At 36.1% G+C, this 22,740-nt stretch overlaps 1 protein-coding gene across 4 annotated transcripts; it reads right to left on the bottom strand.

The window, feature by feature from the left end:
• Positions 1–2,175: 2,175 nt before the first annotated feature.
• On the bottom strand, positions 2,176–21,720 carry cspg5b (chondroitin sulfate proteoglycan 5b). Of its 4 annotated transcripts, XM_059509424.1 has the most exons (7): positions 20,970–21,720; positions 12,551–13,355; positions 8,511–8,699; positions 7,899–7,974; positions 7,501–7,557; positions 5,361–5,486; positions 2,176–2,951 (listed from the first exon to the last, which is right to left on the bottom strand). In XM_059509424.1, the coding sequence occupies exons 1-7, from the start codon at positions 21,061–21,063 to the stop codon at positions 2,661–2,663; spliced, it is 1,638 nt and encodes a 545-aa protein (XP_059365407.1). In that variant the 5' UTR covers positions 21,064–21,720; the 3' UTR covers positions 2,176–2,660. The 4 variants fall into 4 exon arrangements, with proteins under 4 accessions (XP_059365407.1, XP_059365408.1, XP_059365409.1 ...); XM_059509425.1 differs by lacking the exon at positions 7,501–7,557; XM_059509426.1 differs by lacking the exon at positions 2,176–2,951 and having other exon boundaries at positions 4,634–5,486.
• Positions 21,721–22,740: the final 1,020 nt, after the last annotated feature.

The following is a 22,740-nucleotide window of genomic DNA, read 5'->3' as shown; positions in this document are numbered from 1 at the left end:
AAATGACAACAGTCAACAGGGGATGCCAAAAAAAAAAAAAAAATCTTCTAGGTGATTTGGATCCTTTATGGTCAACACTAGATCTGATGCCTGAAGAGTGAACACACACTAATACTTGCCTTTTCTACATGGCCAGTACCAACACAAAGTAACACTGTACTCTCTGTATCTGTAATTACACATTATGACTTAGCAAATGTACTACAAGCAAATAGAAAAATGGTTTTGCATTGTAATTCTATGCAGTCCTCTAATAGTGTGTCCAGTTTCACTCTATTTCTATTCCTAAATAGCACTTTAGTTTGCACTGTAATGAGAACGATGATTATGATGATGATGATGATGAGGAAGAGGTGATTATGGTTCTTTCTGTTAGGATGTCTTTTCTGAAGTATAAACAAAGCTTTATTTTAGCTCTGTATACATAGCATAAAATTGTAATAATAAAAAAGGGACAACCATGTTTTGACCGAAGACTAGCAGTACTGTCTGATGTGGAGATGTTGCTTCTGTTTTAAATTCAAAATTAAAGGAAATTAAACTTAAAAATGTGTTTACATGTGTTTACAAGCTCTACGCACCTGGACATGCAGTTGTTCACTTTTTTGTAATGCTTGGTAAAACATAGGAAACATCTGTGAACAATCTTCAGGTCTCTCCCCATTGCAGTGGCACTCAAGCCAGTACTTTGGGTTTGTTCCCCATGTCACACCAGTGTTGTTTTTAGGGTCCTTCTTGTGAAAGGTGAATTTTCACTAGTCTGAGCTCTGTCCTCTAGAGCAGATTCCCCCTGCAAGTTTTGTGGTAGGTATTTCTATTAATACTGCATATAAAATATAACCAAAACAGATTATATAGAGTATCATACAATAAACATGCTGCTGTGTGCTAATGTACTTGTTAAAAGCGCCACTAATATGGCCATATGATGGCAGTGTCTGGTTGTGTTCCAATGTAGGACTGACTACTATGAGCGTGTTATTATGTGTCCCTCTTTCTGCATGGGTTAATGGAGCTGTCTAGATTAAATCAAAGGGCTTCATTTGCTTCGGGCACAAAAAAAAAAAAAAATTAAACACATTACTACACGTACATCCTGCAGTAAATATCTGTAAATTAAACAGGTATGCTCACATTGAGTCAGGTCTTTTGGAGAGACTAAGTCAATTACAAAAAAAAATTCTCTTTCTCAAACTGTATTCATAAACGGGTCATAGAGAGGATAATTAGGATGGGTCACAAAGTGCACACTATGCGTAGTGGGTTGTCACTGGAATCTACTATTGAACACAGTATTGATGTATTTTGTTGAACATGAAAATGGCAAACATGCACAATATGTGTTTGTTGCTAGTCAGAAAACGTTTTGTATTAGTGAGCTCAATTGCCCTTTACTCTTCCGAGAGTTTTTTATTTCAGCTGTCTGTGCATGGCATCCCTTGCTTTTGACTTGCTACGATGGACTGAATGCTGGGAGAGCAACTGACCCAGTTTTTCTTCATAAGATGGTTTTGGCTTGAACAGAATAACAGACTCTTTGCATTGAAGCATTTGTAAAGGACAGAACATGGTATTAGTTTAGATTATCAGTCAGTCGTCACATGCACACTGCATGTGCAAGACAACACTGAACTTTTTGACAAATGTACCGTTGTACCGTACTGTTTTTTTCTCTCTCTCTCTCTCCAAAAATGATTTCTCTCCCCAGAACCTTTTCTCACACCAATTTTTTTTTTCTTTTTTTCTCTCTGCATAGAATTTTGCCTTTTTGTTTTTTTAGGTACAAAAAAAAAAAAAAGATGGCTAGCTAACAATTTAGCATGCAACAGATTTCACATACACTATTGGAAGAGAGCTGAATGATAATATCACGGAATCATCAATGAACTGGCTTTGGCTGTAAAACTGCCTCTGTTACTGCCCTCTTGCATTATTGACAAACTACTTTCCTGTTTAATATTGTAAAGCTGCTTTGACACAAAACGCAATACAAATGAAGGTGACAATATAATCTAAATATGTGCTAAACAGTTGTAACACCCCTCATTGTTCCTTTTGCCTAGCATTAGGCCTACATGCTGTGAAATAAATAAAAGAAAAAAATAATAATTTTGGAGAGAAATATTAGAAAAACTTGGACCAAATTTTTGTCCAAGGAACCAACAATAAACACTGTCAGATGTATACAATTAAATTATTTATTCTCAAAGTATTAATCTAACAACAAAAACACACAAAAAGCACCTTGTTAATAATAATAGTTATCAAGTTGTTTGGCCTGAATGTTTACAGGTTCCATCATTTTTGTGAATGCATGTGTATGAATATGAATGTGCTGTTTGACAAAATACAACATAAAACATGGCACCATAACACATATCTGAGATCCATGTTTGTCTGTAACACCAAATTAACAGTTTCTCGACTTATTTTCCCTTTATACTCCTGTTACACAACAATGCTAATTCATTTCATCATTTATCATCTACTAACCTTTATTGTGATGCTGAGTGATTTTGTTTCGGTAAAGGCCTACGCTAAAATGCATCCCATTTCATTTCTTGTTTATTCACAAGACTCACTCATTAACAATCAGTGTCTTAAATTTCTCACAGTCAAGTAGCATGTAGGATAAATTTGCCATTTCTTTGTACATCACGTTAAGGTGTGTAGTCCATGCCCAGGTGAGGGCTGGATGAGCCGGACAGGACTCCCGGTAGGGAACGTGTGCTAATGGGGCTGTAGCTGGGTTCAGAGCTACGTCTGGGGCAGAGCTGGGACACAGGCCTCCCCTGTACAGATCTGCCAGGAGGAAGGCGCAGCACAGGTGACTTTTTAGGGGATTTGGGGTGCTTGTAGAGAAAGACATTGTAGTGCAGTGGCGGGCTTGTCTCGGGGAGCATTTTCGCCTCTTCGGGGAGAAGCAACTCTAAGTCGATGGTCACACCACCCTGGACACACACATACACACACACAAAGGCACAGTGCACAAGCATAACAACACAAACAGAAATAATAATAAAAAATTTTTTTAAAGCACATACAACACAGATTGACAAACCCATTCATAAAGAAAAGGCAAGAAATTATAAAGAATTCAACATATAAATTGCATGAACTGCTGATAACGACTCCATTCAGCACCAAAACATTTTTTAAATTAAGAGTGATTAGAGAAAACTATTAGATCTTTTTTTTTTTGTGAACATTATAGAGTGATTTGAGGGTTGACACTAACCTGGCACAAACTATGAGTGGTGAATGAGGTGAGCATGAGCAAGTAATCAGCTTAGTTGATCTCTTATTATCAAGTATGTAAGCTGGAGTAAACAAAGGATTGTACTTCACTTGCACTCTGTATTAAACAGAAGCCAAGGTTAATCTTTTCAAAGCCTTTGTAATACCTTATTTCCAGCTGTCAAATTTACTAGACTGAGTGCCTGCTAGTTCTGATCTGGTCTGCTTATAAATCCTCTGCAAACATCTGGCATTACTACCAATTTAAATTTAAATGTCTAATTCTTACATCAGTAATTCAATTCTTAACAGATTAGATTAAAAAACTCAGTTTCTGCTCTTTGGATACACTTTCAGAGGAAAGCAGCTTTTCAAACTTAAGGTGTTGCACTTAGGTTGGAAACTTCAGTACTACTGTAGCTTCATCTCATTTTTAGCAGTTAATAGATAGAATTATTTTGCTAATTTACAAGTTAATCTATTGATGAGTGGTGCAAGACTCAACAAGCAACTAAGCACCTCAAAGCTAAGTTAAAGTTCCTCTATATTCACATTCAAAGGTTTGGGATCAGTAAGATTTTTAATGTTTTTGAAAGTCTCTTAATCTCACTAACGCTGCATTTATGTGATCCAAAATATAGTACAAAGAGTAATATTGTGAATTATAAGTACAATTTAAAATAGTTTTTTTACATTTTAATACGTTTTAACATGAATTTAGCTGAAATTTCAGCAGCAATTACTCCAGGCATCCCTGTTGAATAATAGTTAAAAAAAAAAAAAATATATATATATATATATATATATATATATATATATATATTTTTTTTTTTTTTTTTTTTTTTTTTAACTATTATTCAAACTATTATATACACATACATACATATATATTACCCCAAGTCCCCAAATAAAAGACCCCACGTTTTTAAATGGTATGAAATATTTTCTAAATATATATATATATATATATATATATATATATATATATATATATATATATATATATATATATATATATATATATATTTTTTTTTTATATTATATATAAGCTATTGTAAAAATATAAATAAAATTCATTTTGGAAAGAGGAAAATTGTTACTTATGAACATGTTCTAGTTATATGATATATTGATTTGTGTCCAATTTTTTTATTTCCCTTTGCCAACTCACAACCAGAATGGACAGCAAAAAATATTCATGTTTTGTCTAAATTATGCAAACCCAAATATGTAAAGTCAACCCTAGCCCTTCAAGAAATGTCCTGTGTGGTTAGCAGTACCCGAGGAACGCTAAAGCCATGCACAGAAGCGAAGCAAAAGAGTGAGGAGGAGCAGTGAAAGAGTGAAAAGGAGTCAAAACAGGAGCAGTGGAGTTCAGGAATACACTGGCACTCAATCACGTACTGGTAAAATGTTTTATTCCAAACAAACTGCCTTTATTTATTCCCATTCAAAAAAGAAAAAAAAAATCAATACACCAAAATAATTTGAAATAAATTCGTTTCAAGACACAATGAGCATTAAAATTATGATACTGCAAATAAATATTAATCTAAGCAGTATTTGTACATATACATATTTAGATGTATGCACTGAATAAGTTTTACACGGTCTAAATAACTACGTTTTCCTATGTACCAAAGAACACCAATGCATGCTGACTTGAGTAAGACAGGACAGACAGGAGTTCAGAGATGACACAACGGTGAGGACTAAAGGTCAAAGGTTGAAAACCTGGAGGCTAAACCTTTGGGTCATGGGTGAAGTGTTTTACAGAATAGCATGAACACAGCATAAAAAAGCTTGACATGACAGAATGCAGTGTGACATCAGCAGTGACAGCAAGCAAGGACAAGTTGAATGCGCCAACACCAAATTGCTGGTATGGTACTCTCCACTGTGATGACAGAGTACAAGCAAAAGTTAGCATGCTAGTTCAGTACTTTGTTTGTTTTGAAGCCCACATTTAGCCATCCTGAGGTGAGTGCAAGGAAGAGTGCCATGCCAAGAGTGCTTAGTCCACTAATTAGGGAATTTTAGTCATTTCAAGGTGTCAAAAATGTGTCCTGCAACAGTGTAAAGTGCAAAGGGTGTTACTACAGGTTGTTCTGCAGTGAGTTTACCTCCTCTGCATTGTCTTCTGTTGCAGCCTTGTCGTTTTCCAGTTTTGGCGTGAGTGAGTTCTGGTTCTTCAAAGACTCGTCCTCTTTAGGGGGACATTTGCATGGCTCTTCTTTACAAGTGCAATCCTGTGGAGTAACACACATTCACACAAGATGACAATGAAGGGAAAAAAGTGACAAAATGTTCCACTCCAGCCTTTTACACCTGGCATTAAGATCTCAAATGTGTCTCCGGTGACCACTTCCAATACAATCACACAAAGTGCATAACAGTCATATGGACTATTTCTGATACCTGTAGTGCTTTTTGGAGCTTGGCAGCCCCCTAATGACCAAGTTTTCAAAAAACCAGCGTAAACACAAAAAGAGATTTGGAATAGCATGAGTGAGAGTAAGTAATAAAAGTGCCAGATTTGGTAAGCCGTAGTTTTAGAGCAATTATGCATTATGCCAGCCAGTTTTCTGTTTGGAAGGCCATTTCCAATGCCAAAAAAACAAAAACAAATAAATAAACAATAATAATAATATTTTAATAATAATATGTCAGTTTTGGCTTTATACTCATTTGAGTCGCTCATATTTAACAACACAATTCTCTTATAATTAAGTAAAACGTTTTGTAAACAAAGGCTAAAAGTCAATTATGAGATTCTTAGTATGTCAATGAAATCTTTTCTCTCATAATGACTTTTTTTATGTGGCGGAAATGGCCTTCAATATATGAAGATTGAGTCCATTTCCAAGATGCACTGAATGCAGTTTACACCTCGATCTGTCTGATCAGCGGATGATAATATCAGTTGTAAACCAGGCCCAGGAGCACCATAACATAAACAAAACTGTTCATGATGTGAGCGCATGGATCTGGATTCACTTTTTACTTCACAGCTGAGTGGAGTAAATGGTAAATTTCAAAGCATAAACTGATCAACTACCAGAAATTACAATGGATATCAGCCGTTTTTTTTTCTATTTAGCAAAAGATATCAGCACACTATAAGCACCGAGGTTATATAAACTGGATATTATGGCACTAACATTAACCCTTGCTTATTCATAAGTATTCATAACGATACTTGTTAAAATAGTGTTTTCAACACAATGTTTACTGTCTTATTTACTAATGCTAGGCATTACAAGTCACTTAAAAGCAAAGCTTTTTTTTAGAACAACTTGATATGATATCCCTTTTTGAAACCACAAAGGCAGTGATTGTACATGCCATGGAGAGGAAAGAAAAGAAGACTATTCATGCTGTTGAAATCAGACGTGTAAATACTTATTCTCAAGAGAGAGAAGATGAAAAATGTCAAATAAATTCTCCCCCCTGAGGCAAAAAAACAAGTCAACAACTGACAAATAAACACAGTAACCTAGGGATATATTCAAAGCTCTTTCGTTTCTGATCTGTCATTAGTCAGCCCTCATTCTCAGAGCATCTTGTTCTGTTCCTCCTCCCTGTTGCACAGTGAAACTGTCAAACTCTTTTAATCATAAAAGAGTCTCTTCCACTATGAGATCACTTGGGGAATGTAACGGTAGAGTTGAATGATGTGAAGAAATGTTATTTGTGCAGGCAATGTAACCCCCACATAATCAAAAGATCGTCAGAAACTAGACTAGGTTATAGTTTCACCTCAGAATAAACAAATGACCCAAACCGAAGTGCTGGAGAACAGGATCTGACAAGTTCAAGGTTCACCAGGTACTGCAGGGTATACAGCAGTAAGACCGCTGTTTGGTCTTTCATTAAAGATGAACTCTACTCTGAAAGATGGGAGCACAGAGAAAGAATCTTTTCCCAGATAGAAAGTTTAAATGTTCCTCCCCTGTTTCATCCATCTGTTCATTTACTGTCGATGTCATGATAATGTTTTGTGTTTGCATTAATGACTTTGAATATACCTCACAATCTTAAGTTGCAGGAATCAAGTTCTCACACTAAAGTCACAATAGCAACTGTTGTGAGGAAGCGTTTATTTTAAACCGCTAAATTTGCTTCTCTACATAATTTATTGGGAAGTAAAGGCTTAAGATGGATTTCAACTATGAGAGTGGTGATAGTTGTGAGTAATAATGTAGTTTAAAGTAATAAAGTAATCATAGCGTACTGGGAGGCGGTCAGTTTGAGACGTCTTACCTCGCTGCAGGGATCCTCTTTGGGTTTATATTCCCATGTGTATCTGCTCATGGTTTTCTAATGAGTGGGGTGGCAGGAGTGGATTACTCTACTGATACACTTCTGACAGTTTGTTATCATTCTCTCTTAATTAATCAACACCTCAGCCTCAGCAGATATTCCATTAAATTCACTGTTCCCCAAGAGCAATTAGGACTAAAAGCGTTTGACAAACATTGCATTGACTGCCTAACCTCTACACAACCGCTAATATGATCAGTATGTTTGGAAACATATAAGATAATGCAGTTTCCACATTGCTTCACACAGCCAGTAGTCCTCTACATGAACTCAGGTGGCACATGCAAGTCAATGACAACAGGTGGGAGGTTAGTCGGGGTGTCAGAGAGTTTCCTTACATTTGCCTGAGAGCCCTCTGCGACAGTGGACAGTGAGAAGTTATCGATATGCTGCTCCGACTTTGGACGAAACTTACTGAAAGACAAAGAAAAAGTAAATAAAACAAAATAAAACGTCATTTGTATTTGACTAATTATCAGTTTTCTTTGTGTCACATGATCCTTCAGTAAAGGATGATAGAAATAGAAAGTGGCTTGGACATTTCTGCTGTATTTAACACAGTGGATTAGTCCTGATGGGCAGTTAAAACTCAAACATGAACAATTTCCACTGTTGTCATTTTGACTTCATTACTATACTCCCTTCCCTTTATCTCTTCCAATTTTCTCCTTTCTGTTCCACTCCTCTGCTCTCAAACGTACCCTTTTCTTGGCCTGTGTTTAAATGCCTTTGGCTGCATAGTATATAGGTCACTCTTGTGTTGCACTGTCAGACTGGCCTTCTTTCAGCAAAGAAGGGTGATATTATTGTTTTCAAAGTCCATGTTTACACTGTACATTTTATTGTCCTCCAGCCTGTATGTGCTACAGTGTATTTAGCTCCATCGAGCAAAATTTAAAAAGTAAAATCTGAAACTAGGGCTCTCAGAAGTGTTTACATGCACATTTCACCTGTGATTGCGAAGTCGCCTGTTTTCAGTCTTTAGCACGTGCATCCTCTTGGAGAAAAAGACTATAACCATGAAGAGGAGTAACAACATGACAGCAGCTCCACCCACTGCTATACACATCACTTGGAAATCAGAAATGACCGACTCGCACCTTGAGCCTTTGTTCCAGATATACTCCTGAATGTTACACCTACAAACAACAGAGAGAGGTGTTAGAAAAGAGGCAGTTGAGCAAACATACAAACTGGTATATATAATAATTCACTTCTGTGATATTTCATATGTCATGTTGTATAAACATAATTTAGGACAATGCAGGCTATGAACACAGAAGGAAATTTGGTCAAGAGTTTTAGAAATAACCATAAAATTTACAAATGCAATAGAAATTAAATAGACTTGCAATAGAATAGGAACTAGACTGATTTATGGAATTTTAGTTTTTTACAGACATTCAAACAAATTGGCCATTACAAACACATCTGTGGAGAGATGAAGCGTGAGAAGCACTATAGTGTGTTGTACGGCCTGTTGACACATTTATCATTACCATGATTTGACTGCAAGGTTATTCCTACAGCTGCATGACTGGACATATGGCCCTGTCAAGGACATGTACTGTATGTGCTCCTCTATCTGTGCAGGTCCCACAGAGAATAAAGCACCTGAGCTGTGCTCAGTTCACAGCTTCCAAAATAGATTTACAAATTCTCTCATTTACCAGTGTTTTCATAGTGTCTGAGGTGCTCATTATCCTTTTGAAGTATTATGTAATGCATATTAGCCTATAGGTCAATACAAAAATAATACTGAGTGATTTACATTTTAGAAATAATATTTCTAATTACATTTTTGTTGGAAGAGCAAAAACTATAGTTTAAAATGAAGCCCAATCAAATACCAATAAACTAATGGACAGGCCATATGATGCTGGTCAAACACAAACCACAAACATATACTTACACTCTGCAGCATATGGGTACGTTTTGTAGTGAGTGAAATGCCAATCAATAATGCAGGAAATCATTGCTTAGTGTGCATGTAGGCCATGTTTACTATTTAGCCTAAAAAGATCAATTTGAACTTAGTTTTACGGTCAATTCTACTAACTACCCATCAATTTAGTGTAAACCATCAGCTGCGCTACACATTTAGCAAATGCACCTCCTCACAGACCATATGTTCATCTAATAATTCACTCTTTATGTGCACTACAATTGAAAACTGGTCTTTTCTAATCGCACTGACCCATTAATGTAGACAGCACCCGGTCATGCCTTCTCTCAGTGATCGACAAGTTAGCCCTGTGGCATGTGCAAAGTCCAGCGCCTGACTGAAAGTTACTAGTGCATACCGAAATATAGCTGGACTAAATGTGGTTTTACTTAAAAATTTAATAAATAAAACAGACCAATTAATTAATATAATTGAATAAAATTAAAGTTAATTTTTTTATATAAATATAATCAATACAAATATTAATTTTAATTATTTATCTACATATTAACAATCTAATATATCTTTTTTACATATTTTTCCTTAGTTTATATTGTTATAATAAATCAATACACTTGTAAAGTGCATTATTTTTTAAATGCCTGATTATCCATTTTACTTTATTACGTTACTGATATTAAAATAAATAGAAATATTTGACTACAGTAAAGTCTCAAACTTTTTTCTGCGATAATGAACACTGTTCAGTTACAATAAGGCAGGGAAGCAAGGGTCTGTGCTGATTTCATTCTGACTTTAAAGCTGTGGATGTAAGGGTGCATCAAGAGTAGAGTCATCTGCTCAAACACACAGCTTATCACATCACATCATCTTGCATTGAAGCTTCAAAAACAAGATTCTTAAAACTCCACTATTATGGCTCAAAGCACCAGCTTGAGGCAGGGTCTTTAGCTCTTAAACTGAAATACACTCATTCTCAGATCTGAGCTCTGACCCGAATCCCTTTGAACAAATGTTTAATAAGTGTCTGCACTGGTCTCTGAGTAGAGTTGTGGCAGTAGTGGATACTGGTTTAGAATGATATGCCGCCAAACCACGATGACCACATGAGTGTGGTACTGAAATAACAGCAGTGGACTGTGAGACAAATGCTAAACATGTACGGTATACTGGATGATCTCAAGAATGAGGATTTTCTGATATTTGTGTCAAACTGGAACAAACTTCTTAAACAAACCAACTGAACATGTTGTTTAATCTCCATGACTAAGTCACTTACAGTTCTTTGGTGTTTTGAAGTAGTATTTATATTTAATAATGCCTTATGTACAATATTCAGTTCACGTCAAGTCACGTTTATGAGATGCTTTAGAATTTCCAATTGGTTTCTTCTCTCCTTCTCGGAGGCAGAAACAGTTTTTTTGAACTTCTTACAAAATGTTTTTTTGAATTTAATTTTTTTTTCATGGTTTTGGGATTGTGCACAGGACATTTATGAAACTTAATGTATAGTAAGGTATGGCAATTAAATCTGGTCACTTGTCTATGAATTACCAAGCAATTGGATTTCGAAGGACATTGATGACAAAAACTGGATCATTCTGTTCTGCCCAACCACAAAACACATACTAGACCAAGCATGTTTAAGGCAAGATCTAATGATCATTGAATGATTATTGATTTTCTAACAGATTGGGGGGGGGGGTAATAAATTGAATAAGTGTGCTATTGCCATAAAACATTTCTCCAAACTACAACAAGGCGCCATCATGTTCTTGCAGCAGCAAATAACACATGACTGAAGAACTTAAGAACTTTCTTTTAATATGTTATTATTTGTTTTATATATGGTAGAATGTTACATTAGGCATTTAAATAAAGCTTTCCTAAACCCTGTGGCAACTGCAGCACAGTGTAAAAAATGCTTCCATGACATGGTTAGCCCAGTCCCACGTGTTTGCATGAGCTCGGCCCTGTTTCAAGATCATTGAGGCTAAATGTAGTCTTCAACTGAGACTCAATCCATCTTCAATCCCAACATTTGATTCTGGGACATTTTAGAGACCAGCACTAAGCTTCTCTTGGAAATGTAAATCATAATCCCACACCATGAACAGATGCACGAACATGACCGAAGGATTGAGTTTCATCTTCAAACTCATTATGAATGTTTGATCAGATGCCCACTATGCCAGCAGAAACATCAGGGTGGTCTTTTGCACATTCGTTTCGCTACGTAAATACAGCCCAAACACACAAACCAACAGATGTGATCGATAAATGTTAAATATTAAGTTTCTGTACTGTATTACTTGTGTTCTTTCATTAATTTGTATATCTTGTTTAGTGTGTTTTTTTAGTGGACATGGCTACTCAGGCCAATTGGAGACAACCACACTCCATTTTTCCATTAAACACATGTGACTAATTAAAACTGAACATAAATTATGAAACCACCCAAGATCCCTTAAAACAATATCCAGCACTAATTCATAGTTTTACCAGAATAATGCATTGTAGTGGCAACCATCAAAATTACAAAAAGTTTTAAAACAGCTGAAATGGAGTGACTCGGCCAGTTTGATACGATCTGAAGTCGAAACAAAAGATTCCCAAAATGTTTTAAGCTTCATGAAGCAGCATTTCAAAAGCATTCATTATTAATTCAGTTATGTTTCCACAACACAAAAACCTCAACTAAGTTTGTTTAAAATAAGACACATTAATTTCATGGAAAAGTTTCTAGAAAAAAAATATAAATAAGATTTTGCTTGCATTATGATTGTTAACACCTATTCACACCAAGGAGGATAACTGTAAAGTTTTAATAATCGTTCTAATTCTAAAAGAACAGTGAAGTCCACACCACAATTATAATGAAAACACAATATCATTAGAATACTTTTCAGAGCATTTGTTTCCAGTGAGATTCCAGTGAATGAGATCAAGCGTTTAATGCCGCAGAACAGAAGACATAACATTTACAAAAACAGAACAGTGTTGTGAATTGTTGAGGATGCTTAATTAATATAGTTTTTGTTCTTGGTGTGAATGGGCCTTAACACATGAATGTGTGCATCTTACCGGCAAAAAGCACCAATACTGTCCACCACATAACACTGTCCTCCATTGAAGCAGTAACTAGGGAAGATGTCGCATGACGAGATACATGTGCCATTGTAACGCACAAAACCATAGAGACAACCGGAGGTGAGCACATCCGATGCTCCAGCTGAAGATTCTCCAGATCCCTCATCAAGAGTAATAACTCTAGTGTTGGAGGGAACTGTGCTGGCTATGAGAGGAACATTTTCATCTTCCATGTCAGGTGGCAATGGTTGGCTCTCCTCTAGATAAACTTCAGTGGGTGAATAGTCAGGTGATAGATAATCATAAAAACCACCCTGGAGCTCCTGAACCCAAGCAGGAGGATCAAGAACACTCTGTTGGTAAGAAGGATTGTAAAAATTCACAGTGATAACTTCCTCTGGTTGGGAAGGGGTGGACTCAGGAGAAGGACTAGTGGCCGGATCTATAAACGTCCCATCCGCTTGTAGTCTCTCGCTTTTCCAGAGTGGAGCACTGTCCTCAATTCTCTCCTCGTTAAAGTCTAGCTGGGACAGGCCACGTGTCCGGGGTTCAGCCAGCGTGGGCAGCCGGGCAGCCATGCCATCTATCGTCAAATCAATGACGTGTTTCCTTTCAGCTGAATCAAAACTGCTGTCCCTCACAGCACTGGTTGAGATTTCTCCAAGGCTGACAGACTCTTCTCCAGCTCGTGGTTTCCGAGAGTGAACGTGGGCCCTAGCAATAGGAAGTGCAAGCTTAAGCCCATTCCCATTCAGGTCTGAGGAGTTAGTCCCAGTTGAGTTGGAGATAAATGAACTGCCTGGAAAACAAACAAAAAAATAATAAGAATTATAAAAAAAGTTAGTCACAAACTTACAATTTAGCAACTCCACAGTCATGCAGAGAGAGAACAAAAGACAAGATGTATACTCTGCATCACACAAACCAGGACAAATCTGCTTAATTATACACTGCAGTGTGCGAGGCCCCAGATTTCTTTCCAAAGCTGCTTGTGTTAGCTGGATTAGCAGCTCTGGTTTACTAATGTAAATTACTGAGCCTGAGCGAGAATTGGGATTCAGATTAGGATTAAGGGCTGTAGGTCGAGACTTGCATTGGTCAGTCTGGATGGATAAGATTTAATGCACAATGATAAACACACAACAGGGAATTCCTCTTCAGCGCTGGAAAATCTCACTGACCTAATTGATTGGCCTTTACTGATGCTCTAATGCAATCCACCTCAAATACAAACACACTTGACAAATACATGTCAATTCTGTTTGATCATATGAATTAAGACCATTACAAAAAGCAGACCTTAGGAATATTTAGTCAAATTTCACTGATTGACTTTTAGCAATCTACTTTACGTTTTTGACTGACAGTGTGAAATTCCATTTCCATGGACATTCTTGGTTTAATTCCTCTTCATTGTCAATTAAATCCAAGTCACACATGAACCCCTAACAGACACTCACTCACTCACTCACACACACACTCACTCACTCTCTCTCACACACAGACACACACCATTGCCAAGAAGCAATGTAAAGGGGTTGCCATTTTGGAACATTTCAAAAGCCATGTAAAACAGAGACTCTTCTGTTCTCTCTACTTGATTCACTTCCTCTCTGTCTCCCATTGATTTATTCACACAATCCCCCCAGGGAGGCTAACAGAGCTGGCAGCGTGTGCATAAATTATTTCTCACACACCTCACATGATGTTCAAGTATTCTATTTAATTCTCATCTAGGTTCCCAGCAACACATAGTTTAATATCAATGCAAGAGTTGGATCCTTTTACTTTTATTTGGAAATATTTAACAGCTCAATGACAGAGCAGGGGAGAGGATACAAGAGGAAAACTGTTGTTGAAAGAGAAATAACACAAAACACTTGCTATAATAGAGTGAAGATGATAAAATGTGACAGTGAGAGTGTGTTTCTCTTTCCTGCCATTTGAAGACCAGTGCCAAAGCCTTTGACAAGGATTTCTGTCCCCTATTTAGTAAGCATGTCAAGACTGCAAGAGCGAGTGGGATAGGGAGGAAAGGGGGGGGGGGGGGGGGGGGTAAGATGATCGAGAGCAAGAAAGAAATAGGGAAGAGAACTATTTTCTCATGACCTCACCAGTGAGACATTTACATTTGTAAAAGTGTCTGCCATCTTCATTCTCTCACTGTGCTCATGGCCTCTATTTACCATTAATATCACATAGACTCAGAAACGGAATTCTAATAAATGATGATCAGACAAGACCAAAAGTCAAACTTTATTGCTATAGTACTGTAAAAGCAAAACTGTACTTTCTCTCTTCACCTTCATTTAAAAACAGCACATGTTCTTCCTCTGTCTCTAATTGACATTGTTTTTTGCTTATGTAACACTCTTGAGGAGGAAAAAACACGTTGCAGGGCATTGAAAATTGCAAATTTCAACTTCTCTTCTCTTTATAATGCATGGAAATGGAAAATATTTAGAAGCATATTTAAACAGTTTTTTTTGTCCGTAAAATGAAAGTTAAAGCCCAAGACAGTCCAAAACAACAATGGACCTCATTGCCTTTCTTTGTGTGCAGAAAAGGCATTTTAAATATTATTTTGTGTTTAAAAGAAATTTTGTGGGAACAATTCTTTTTCACAAAACATTGGTATTAATTAATTCATTATAAATTGGCTTAAAATATCCAAAGTCAGCATAAAAAGACAATAGTCTATTTTCAAAACACATTATTGACCTTTTTGTGAACAATTCATCCATCACAGTTTCAATTTACTGTAATTTACTATTTTTCTTTCTCTCTTTTTTTTGACCTTGCCATTTTTAATTAAAATGTCTTAAATCGATTTTCGCCAGATTTCAGAAATGACTTCTCTTTGGTGATGTACGCAGAACTTTTCCATTCATTTAGTCTGCTTAAACCCCACCACTTTCTTACCCCAACCCCAAGCACATTCAGATCTGCTTCCATCCAATCAACAACCAATGGATAAAAGTCCAGGTCTACATGTTTTTCTATTTTGATAATCCATTTCAGATGTACACTACAATACACAAGAAAAGATCTGTCACTATTTCTTTATTTATTTATATGAAGTCTATACTCTTTATGTAAGAGACAACTTAACATTTAATTCTCCTCACCTTATTTTCAAATCTGATAACTTGGTGTCCTAAAGGCAAGTGTCATCCTAAACTCTGCTGAATAAAATCCACACTGCCACGGTGCCACCCATGTGCTTAGTTATAAATAGCTGTGATGCTGCTTGGCAGGGGAGCTGGCAGGGATGTCCTTGGCATCAAGGATGGGTGTAGATTCACAGGAGTATCAGTGCAAGACAAACAGACCTATAGAGATGCTAGACCTGTAGGATTAACAATGCCACCCCAACCTGTGCTACTGTTGTACAGTATGTCCCATTATTAATTATGCCAGCCAAATTAAATATTCGAGCCAAAAACTGCACTCAATGTGTTGAGATAATGCACCATATAAATGTTAGTTTGGGCATATACATGCACCAGTAATGAGCATTTGTGCAGATTACAGAGGATCAGTTATTGTTTTTTTAACTAATGATAATCAAAGAAAGCAAGAGTTTTTTTCAAGTCTTCTTTTGTCCCACTGTGTAAGATACAAACCCATACACTGTCAGAGGACCAGTGTACATACAGAGGAGGTATGCCAGGAAAGAACATTTCAATAATATTTAGTCCAAAAAATGTGTACTGTAGAAGGTAAAGATACATATTTTATCAGATCTATCAAAAAAACAAAGTTATCATCTACTGTATTGGTGTGGATGCTAATTTCATACTGATCATATTTTACATTAGTGATTAAGCATTAAGATTAATTAATGAATGCTTTTAATAAATAATTATTTTAGTTATTCATAACATTCTAAATATTTTCTAATTGACTAAAATAATCATTTTAAATTTTATTACACTATAAAATTGTATTATTACACATTATGGCAACACTTTACAATAAGGTTCCATTTGTGAACTATATTTAATGCATTAAATAACATTAGCAATGAGCAATACATTTGTTACAGTATTTATTAATCTTTGTTAACATTAGTTGATAAAAAAATACAGCTGTTCATTGTTAGTCCATGTTAGCTCAGGTCCATTAAATAGCATTAATAGATATAACTTTTGATTTTAATAATGTATTAGTAATTGTTCGAAGCAACATTAAGTCCAATTAATAAATGCTTTAGAAGTATTTTTCACTGTTAGATTGTTAACTCATGTAGTTAACTATTGTTAACAAATTGAACTTTATTGTCAAGTGTTACCAATAATATACATATAAAACATTTCACAAATAGATTAACTTTTATTTGGACATGCATATTTAACTGACAGATGTTCCAAATAATGTTTGCAGAGACAAAAGAAAAAAGAAAACTGATGATTTCTAGAAATATGAATTTGATCTTAATCAGGTTAATGCATCCACATTGCTGGTTGATAATCAAAATGTACAAAATTCCAGTTGATGCAAGGATATTTTTAGTGCACATTAACATGGTCAGTGTCTGTGCACCAAACAGAGTGTTTGGAAGAGATCGGTCCCCTTGTCCAACACATCATTCATCACAGTCACTGAGTTTAACAAGTACAAAACTGGATCAATGACATGATTGATTCTACTGTAATTCTTTACTGCACAGATGCTGAAGATCAGCAAGTGTCCAACAGGTTGTGTAGTTCCATAAGTTTCTAACAGTGTAGGCAGCTCTAGTGTCAGCGTCTGATATGACAAACACAGTTGGCCCTCACTGGGAAGGCTAGGCGGGCGCTAACACTAGCTTGTTGATGCTAATGCTCATTGAAAGTCTCTGCTGTTATGAGACCGGCAGATGGCTCTCGTGCCAAGCATGGAAAGGATCTAAGCAAGTTTAGCGAAAAAGTGCACAAAAAAATGATCTGAGATTGAAAATAAACATCAAGACAGAGTAATGTCATTGCATGGTTCAAAGACTAAATATGTGAACATTTTTGTGAATGCATCCTGTCTGTGGCTTTTTATTTCTCTCTCTCACTCACTTAAGGATGAGGAAGTAAGTCCTTATCTTGGTGAAAACAACAAAGAAGAGTAAAAGCCTTTTGTCACAGCATGCCCACTAATTTCAACTTGGCACTAGCAATACATGTTCTATTATAGTAATGATTGGCCCTAGTTTAGCATAACCTCAATAGAAACACAAAATTTTTACAGAAGGTGGCACTATAGCTACAGCTGACAACAAAACACATTTCAGCCTAAGGCAGTGGTTCCCAACCTTTTTCAGCTCGCGGCCCACACAACCACATGTTTGCGCGGCCCACTTCAAAAAAATGAACTGACCTAATTGTTGGGTTAATAACTTAGTACTCAGAAGCTAGATTGTTAACTGTATTTATTGAATGAACTGGGCTGTGCGATATGAACAAAAAAAAAAAACCTATCGCAATTTCTTTGATCAATTTAGCGATTGTGACACACATCGATATGCTTTTACAGTCATAAATGCATTCAGGATTAATTTGAAACATATTTCCAAAAGAAAACCAATTACAGCTTTATCAAAAAGTTGTAACGTCTCTAGAACAGACATAAGTCAAAATTATCACTATAGTAAAGATGTAACAAAATGTATAGACTTATGGCAAAACAAAAAAAAATTCCCGTGTACAGGGACTTTTTTTTTTTGCCATGCATTGTTCATAGAGCTCATTAATTGTAGCGGTGCCTCAGGTGTTTGCAGTGTGTATACAGTATGTGTATGCGGTCAGCAGCGAGAGCGCATAAATATAACGCGAAAGCACATTAAAATAATCCACGAGCGCGAATCTCTCTTTTCGCACGCAGATTTCCTTTGCTCTGTCACAAAACCAGACGTGCTTGCTCAGATACACGCTGCTCTGCGCGGAGAGAGTGTGCACACTTAAAACGTGTCTCCTCTCACTTAAACTCACCCTGTACACTCACAACTCTCTCTATGTTCATGTGTTAGATATTAATTATTTTCGCACGTTTTTATTTCTAGCCTTTTACCGCTTGCAGTGTGAACGCTCTGATCCGTTAACATGGGCTCGGAAAAAAGGCCCATCACAGACAGTGTGTGAACCTGGAGTTAGGCATATGCCCAGTCTGTTCTGTTCTCGTGCTAGCCGCGCTGCATTCTGATTGGATCGGATAGCATACTACGGAAGGTCAGGGCCGCGGAAAATCGTGCTATAAAGCGATTTAGAAATCGCGCACGCTCAAATCGTGATTTTATGACGATTTCTTTTAATCGCACAGCCCTAGAATGGACTGGAAATGAACAGAAAATAATTGGCGGCCCACCTGCAATACCACCGCGAAAAGGTTGAAACCCACTGGCCTAAGGAATTAATATGAAAGTGATTTGACTGACCTATCCAAGTTGACTTAAATTTAAAATGGTGTGGCATTGTTTAAAAGAATCGTGACATTCAATAGGAATATTGAGGGCAGGACTTGGTTACCGAGAACTGATGGACTGTAAAAAGAGCCATCGTTGACAAGTGGTCAGAGGTGAGAAATATTCCCAATATACAAGAAAGTTTTTTCTGTAATAATGTGCGCTGATTAATTGTTCTTCTTAAGGAAGAAGTGCCACAGGAAGAGTGTTTTTGAATGTCCTGACTTTAAAGAAGTGGTCGACCAATATTGTTATACTGTCTTGTCTGACATTTGCCACTTTTAACTTATCTGTGTCAGCCGATATGTATTTTTTTCTGTGCAGACAATGTTTTGGAACCAACTTTTATTTTGACAGTGCCAAGATGTAAAAATCTTTATTTGTAAAATTCGTTATATGATTCCCACTGAGCACAAACTTGCTATATTACTGAATGCACTGTTGGTTACAGTGTTTACTTCCTTTCTATTCATGTTTTAGCTACTTTATCTGGGAGAAGTATTATAATGATATTACAAAATCAACTTGATATTTTTTTTTTTTACCATTTAGCAAGTTTAAATTTGTATTATATTAATCCATTTCATCCATTAATTGTATTGTTTTTTTAAATATGTTTTTTGAAGCATCTTTTAATTAAATAGTGTAATATCATATTTATCGGCTTCAGCCATAAAAAAAAAAAAATCTATATCAGTCAACTAATTCTTTAAAGCACACCTTCTGCAGTCTATCTTTCTAATCAATACTGTCAATCATCATTTGCCAGGAAGTGTGTTAATCAATAATTCCAGCAACATGTCAGAGCAACTGCAGCATTTACATCACGTTCCCATTCACATACACACTCAGTCACCATTCATTCACATTTAACAAAGAATTTAATTAGAATGACAACAGATCAGCATAACTGAACAAAACTCTGGACTGACTGCAACCGCTACAAAAGCAAATTAAAGACAAGAGCAGCTGGATTTCTTAAATGGCTTGATTATAATAAAAGGGTTGAATTGCTTTTTATAAGGCCATGAGTGCTTAAGTCAATTTTATCATCGGAGCTTGCTTAAAATCCTGTTTTGATGAAAGACTCATGTCTCTGAAGAGACAGTGATGTGATAATACATCAACTTTGGGAAGTTGGCCAAGAGGTCAGAGGATCAGCTAAGTGCAACCATTTAAAGCTCCTTATGCAAATGATACTTTCCTACTTTACTTAGACATTAGAGAGTGAGGCCGAGGCAACTGTTGTGTGATCCAGGTCAACCACACCAACATGACAATTTGGTACTCGTGCAGCAAAGCCTATCGACCTATTCTTTGGGTGTCGCTCAGCAACAATTTTTTTTAAAGGAACAAATATTTGTCAGTGGGTAAAGGGTCAACCCCCATTCTATAAATATGTGCATTTGGTAAACATAAACTTATATTAAGAAATAAAGCATCAAATACAGCTGTAATTAAGAGACGATATATATATAACGGTAAAGGTAACATTTTTATATGCCAGTATGCCAGTTATATAGTCCAATATAAATAATACGTTTTATACATAACGAATAAAATCGCATAAATGAATAAGATGAATAACTAGAGGAATTATTAAATTAAATTTAGATATTTATAAAAATGGCAAGAAGGTGAACAAAAAAGATACGAGTCTGCGATTAGCTACATTTTCTCTCAGTTGCGTACATTTTCAAAAGGTAAATAGTTCTGAAATCCTCAAACGACTCGAGCTTTCTTGAGTAATTGTGCTATGTATTATCAATTAAACTGAATTTACATGCAAACACTGGTTTGGGGACATCTTAGAGACCCATTTATTGCTTGGTCCGAGTGAATCGATTAAGTTTATTACATTTTTGATTCAAATTTGCAGTTTCTGTTATTTATCTTAAAAAGCTCTAACAGAAACAAACTACAAAGGTCCCTGTTAAAGGCAGGCATTTAGAAAGATTGTATAATAACGACTCATATACTCACCATTAACACACAAAGGAGCGATGTGAAGCAGCAGGACGCTGGACAGCACCACTGACTCCCAGCCTGCTGAACACAACCTGCGCCTGGACTTCATCCTCACACAGACGGGCTTCCAAAACACTTCAGCTGAACCAGGTGGATCTTCTATTTAACATATAGTCATACGGGAAATATTTCGGAGAATCTGAGCAATTATCCTAGACATAAATCTACTTCGATTGAATGAGTTACGAACCGCGATGCTTCATGCTCAACTTCAGATGTTGTCTTCAGTTGTTATTCCTCTTTGGTTGAGATTCAGTCCACACTTAGCGTCGTTAGGGACCCGTCATTTCTTATCCAACTCCAACAAGATGCCAAGTCTCATTGGTAATGAGAGCCAGTATCAGGGGTCCACTACGAAAGCGCTGCCACCGACTACAGTAGGTTAATTCCAGCGGATGAGTGTTTTGTGTCAGTCGAACTCTCGGTTGATGTGAAGAATCTGAATCTGCTCATGCGCCTCATTACTGACACAATTTGTGTCGTGTGAGAGAATCACTAAAATGTCCCCAATATGTCCCCACTTGCTGTTCCCAAATGCATTGAAGTTAACTTATATATATCAAATACTGTCATATAAATTGTTTCATTATAAATAATTTAACTGACCTCTTTTGAATAAAGGTAGCCTACAAAACTGATGCAGGCGGTTCCCCCGAACAAAGCGTCTGAAACTGGGTCACCCATAGACGACTGCCCAAACCTGTAGAGGGGAGGCTCCTTAACTACATTATAACAAAAATCACAGCAATCTCTGGAAATTATCCTTGGTCAAAGAGGACAATTTGTATTTGCATTTTTTTTAAATCAATATTAGTAGTATTATGTAGAATCTTAAATTATATTTATAAATATTTAGAATTAGATTTTAATATTTTCAGTTTCCAAGTTATAGTAATTTTGTTGTACTGTTGCAATTTTCTTTTAGTATTAATATATATATATATATATATATATATATATATATATATATATATATATATATATATATATATATATATATATATATATATATATATATATATATATTTAAATAGCTTTAATTTTGTTTCAGTTTTAGCTTTAATAATTTTAGTACTTCAACAAACCATGGTAATATTTCTTTAACATTTTTCATAGATTTATTCAACAATTCTCAAAGTGACAGTTCAGCATAAAATTATAATTATTTACTCATCTTTGTTGTTCCAAACTTATGACTCTGTCTTCAGTCAAACACACAGGACACGATATTAAGGAAAATAAGTCGCTCCTTTCCATACACTAAAAGTGTTTTTGCTGAAAATCTTTCCCTGACGCCCTCAAATCTCACTTGAGCTTCATTTAGTCACGTGTATGGAAAAGAGCATTTAATAATTTCTCCCAACCCTTGTGCACTAGAGTGACCGGTGATCTAAGAGTTTCCTTTAAAAATGAAAGCGGTTAAAACTACATCTGGAACAGATCAAGTAATGGCGCAGTCAAGTTTTCTTCATAGTTAAAGGAACACTCCACTATTTTTGAAAATAGGCTTGATGTAACTACAGAAGAGTCAAGTTTTAAACAGGAAAAATATAGAAACTCTTGTCACTTTTGAGCGAGATGCTTACGGCCCAATCAGATTCAATTATCTACGCTAAGCTAAACTAAACGTGCTACCACCAGACCCGGAGATCGGCTGAATGGATTCGAAAACAGTAAAATCCAAATGTTTAACATCTAGGGGAGTTCTAAAATCTAAATGGCTTCT

Source organism: Carassius carassius, chromosome 25 (genome assembly GCF_963082965.1).
Source record: "Carassius carassius chromosome 25, fCarCar2.1, whole genome shotgun sequence".
Lineage (NCBI taxonomy): Eukaryota > Metazoa > Chordata > Actinopteri > Cypriniformes > Cyprinidae > Carassius > Carassius carassius.
Note: the sequence above shows the minus strand (reverse complement) of the source record. Positions and strands in the feature narration are given on the sequence as shown.

Excerpts from the sequence above, each read along its gene's own strand:
- cspg5b (XM_059509424.1), bottom strand. The coding sequence starts at position 21,063 with ATGAAGTCCAGGCGCAGGTTGTGTTCAGCAGGCTGGGAGTCAGTGGTG. Across the intron at positions 5,487-7,500 it reads AAGAGGATCCCTGCAGCGAG|GATTGCACTTGTAAAGAAGA; the intron begins GTAAGACGTCTC and ends GTTACTCCACAG. Across the intron at positions 2,952-5,360 it reads CAGAAGACAATGCAGAGGAG|GGTGGTGTGACCATCGACTT; the intron begins GTAAACTCACTG and ends GTGTGTGTCCAG.